Raw genomic sequence first — 2,963 nt, forward strand, 5'->3', positions numbered from 1 at the left:
CCCACCCCCGCTATTGTTCCAGCTCTGCGCTGGCATTTCCTGCTGAAGCAGCTCCTCCCCTCCTCTCCGGCTGGAGGTCCGGCTTCTGGAAAGGCCTGGGGACTTTGCTGCTAGCCCAGCAGGCCAGCTGAATCCAGGACTTATTTGCTCCTTGGCCTGGGGCCCAGGACTTCTGGTGGGCCTGGTCCTGCCGGGTGATGACCTTATGTCCCCAGGTCCCTTGGGACCAGGACTTTCCTCGTTAAACTTGCTTTCACCCTGCCCCCTTCTACCTCCTTCCTCATCCCGCCCCCCTCTGGATCCACAGGTGCCACACTGCATGACCTTGGCGTGGGAAGGACAGTGCAGTGCTCCCAGGAGGTCGGTCACTGGGGGGAAACGTCACCTGAAGATTTGAACTCAGTTTCTTTACAGCTAACAAAGGGCTCTGGCCCCCAATGGGCAGTGTGATCCTGAGCGAGCTACCTGTGAGGAACTCCAGACCCAAGTGCCTTGACCAAGGTCACCCAGTGAGATGTGAACTGGGCTGCCAGCTGCAGGCTTGGTCACAGGAGTGGGCCTGGGACAGGCAATGGAGCCCGATCTGTCAAGGTTATTCAAGGGAGCAGCTGCCTGTGTTTCCCAGGCCTGTGTCTGGGAGGCCTCTAAACATTAGGGTCACTTGGTCCAGGCTTATCACAAGAAAGTACTAGACCTGCTATCTCTAGAATTGTCTTTGCCCCAAGCATTCTGTCCTGCCCTACCGGTCTCTGAGCAATCCCTCCCTCCAACTTTCCTGGGCGGGGGGAGGGCCCTCCCCACATGTGACAGGGGATTCCAGGCTCTCAGCAGATTCTCCTGATACCACAAAAATCCCCTAGCTGCTGGAGTCTGTTCAGACTCATAAGGCCCCCACTGGACACAGTGGAACGGTCCCACAGCTGATATCTCTGTGGAAGCGGATGGTCTCATCTTCTTCCCACAGAACAGTTCAAACTACAGACTTGTCAGTGAGGGGCTGAGCGCTTTCACCAAGGTGCCAGGAGGGCACCTTTCCGGATAGAAGGACCCATGGATTCCCTGGAGAAATGGAAGGGTTAGGCTGGGAGTAGAAATGACGGGGTCATAAGGTAGCAGATGGACATTGGGCCTTTCTACTAAAGTCCTTCCTCAATGCAAGAACACTTTGTTCTATTAACGTGGCATTCCGAGATGCTCATCTTGCTGACTTGATCGCTGAAGACAAAGCAGGTGTGTAAGCAAATGTGGTGAAGTAAGCAGATGGTGCCCGGCTATCAAAAGACATAGCATCTGGGGTCTTAAAGACTCAAAGATTAAAATCAGCCATCTAGCTGAGAAGCAACAAAACCCACATGGAAGAAGCACACCATGTGGTGTCGAAGGGATTAGGTATCAGGCATCAAAGAACAAAAAGTCATATCATTGTGAATGAAGGGGAGTGAGTGCAGAGTGGAGACCCAAAGTCCATCTGTAGGCAACTGGACATCCCCTTACAGAAGGGGCTGGGGAGATGATGAGCCAGTCAGGGTGTAGTATAGCACTGATGAAACACAACTTTCCTCTAGTTCTTTAATGCTTCCTCCCCTCCACTATCATGATCCCAATTCTACCTTACACATCTGGCTAAACCAGAGCACGTACACTGGTACAGATGAGAGCTCGAAAAACAGGTAATCCAGGACAGATAAACCCCTCAGGACCATAATGAGAGTAGCGATACCAAGAGAGTAAGGGAAAGGTGATGGAAGAAAGGGGAACTGATCACAATGATCTACATATAACCTCCTCTCTGGGGGACAGACAACAGAAGAGTTGGTGAAGGGAGACATCGGTCAGTGTAAGACATGAAAAATAATAATTTATAAATGATCAAGGGTTCATGAGGGAGGGAGGATGGGGGAGGGATAGAAAAATGAGGCGCTGATAGCAAGGGCTCAAGTAGAAACAAAATGTTTTGAAAATGATGGCAACAAAGGTACAAATGTGCTTGTCACAATGGATGGATGGATGGATTGTGATAAGAGTTATATGAGCCCCCAATAAAATGTTTAAAAAAAAGAAATGATGGGGCCCCTCGAAGCAGGTCATGCCTCCAGGGCTGCACATGTCCCTCATTTCAGATTATTGAGCACATGCTGGCTGTGTACCAAATACTGTCCTAGCACTGAGGCTGCCAAGGTGGGCTGTGTCAGATCTCACCTTCTGAGCTGGATGCTTACAGAAGGCTGTGACGGTGGTTTTCAGGGGGGGCCCCAAATCCATCTCGAGTCTCCACATCCAATGAGCCTCCATTGAGTTCTTTCTGATCATTGACCAATACTGTGAAAAGCTCGGTCCCCAGGTGGAGTGTTGCCAATGGGTTCCTGTTCCTCCTCTAGCCAACCCAGGGAGGGGCAACCTGCTCTTTTAGGGGCCTGCTGTTGATGGAATTTGGTGCCCTAGGGTCCCCTTGAGGAGTTCTGGTGGTATCGTGGTTGTGTATTGGGCTGTGATCAATCCGCAAGGTCAGCAGTTTGAAGCCAACAGTTGTGATGAGGGAGAAAGGCAGGGTTTTCTGTTCCCGCAAAGAGTTACTGTCTCGGAACTCACAGAAGCAGTTCTACCCTGTCCTATAGGGTCACTATGAGTCGGCATCAACTCAAGAACAGTGAGTTACACTCTGAGCCAGAGCCAATCTTGTCAACCTTTCTAGTCTGAAATGATTTGATGTCAATTTCCTTGGTGGTCATTTCCTTTTTCAGTGGCCGAGTGACTATGAAGCCTTGGACACTTTCATGGCCTGACGGGCTCCCTCCTCTGATGGGCTCTATGACTTATCTTTGTCTTGACTTTGTCCTGATTAAGACTTTGTAATGGGGTCTTTATCAGTTATGTTTGAATTTGGGAGTCTTGTCTCCCTTAGGACCCCTGGTTACATGTTGGGTTGTGTATTAGTCTGGGTACTTTGGAGAAACAAATCCACA

The 2,963-nt window shown here is 50.3% G+C and overlaps 1 protein-coding gene across 1 annotated transcript in view; it reads right to left on the bottom strand.

Moving 5' to 3' along the window:
* Positions 1-2,262, bottom strand: part of LOC101647027 (aquaporin-5) — a 7,676-nt gene extending 5,414 nt beyond the window's left edge. Inside the window, exon 1 of the mRNA XM_013006921.2 lies at positions 2,200-2,262. Coding sequence (XP_012862375.1) covers positions 2,200-2,262 — 63 coding nt within the window. The remainder of the gene's footprint in view (positions 1-2,199) is intronic.
* Between the last annotated feature and the right edge of the window lie 701 nt (positions 2,263-2,963).

This window comes from Echinops telfairi, unplaced genomic scaffold (genome assembly GCF_000313985.2).
Source record: "Echinops telfairi isolate 266 unplaced genomic scaffold, ASM31398v2 ScPeMD7_12;HRSCAF=54, whole genome shotgun sequence".
NCBI lineage: Eukaryota > Metazoa > Chordata > Mammalia > Afrosoricida > Tenrecidae > Echinops > Echinops telfairi.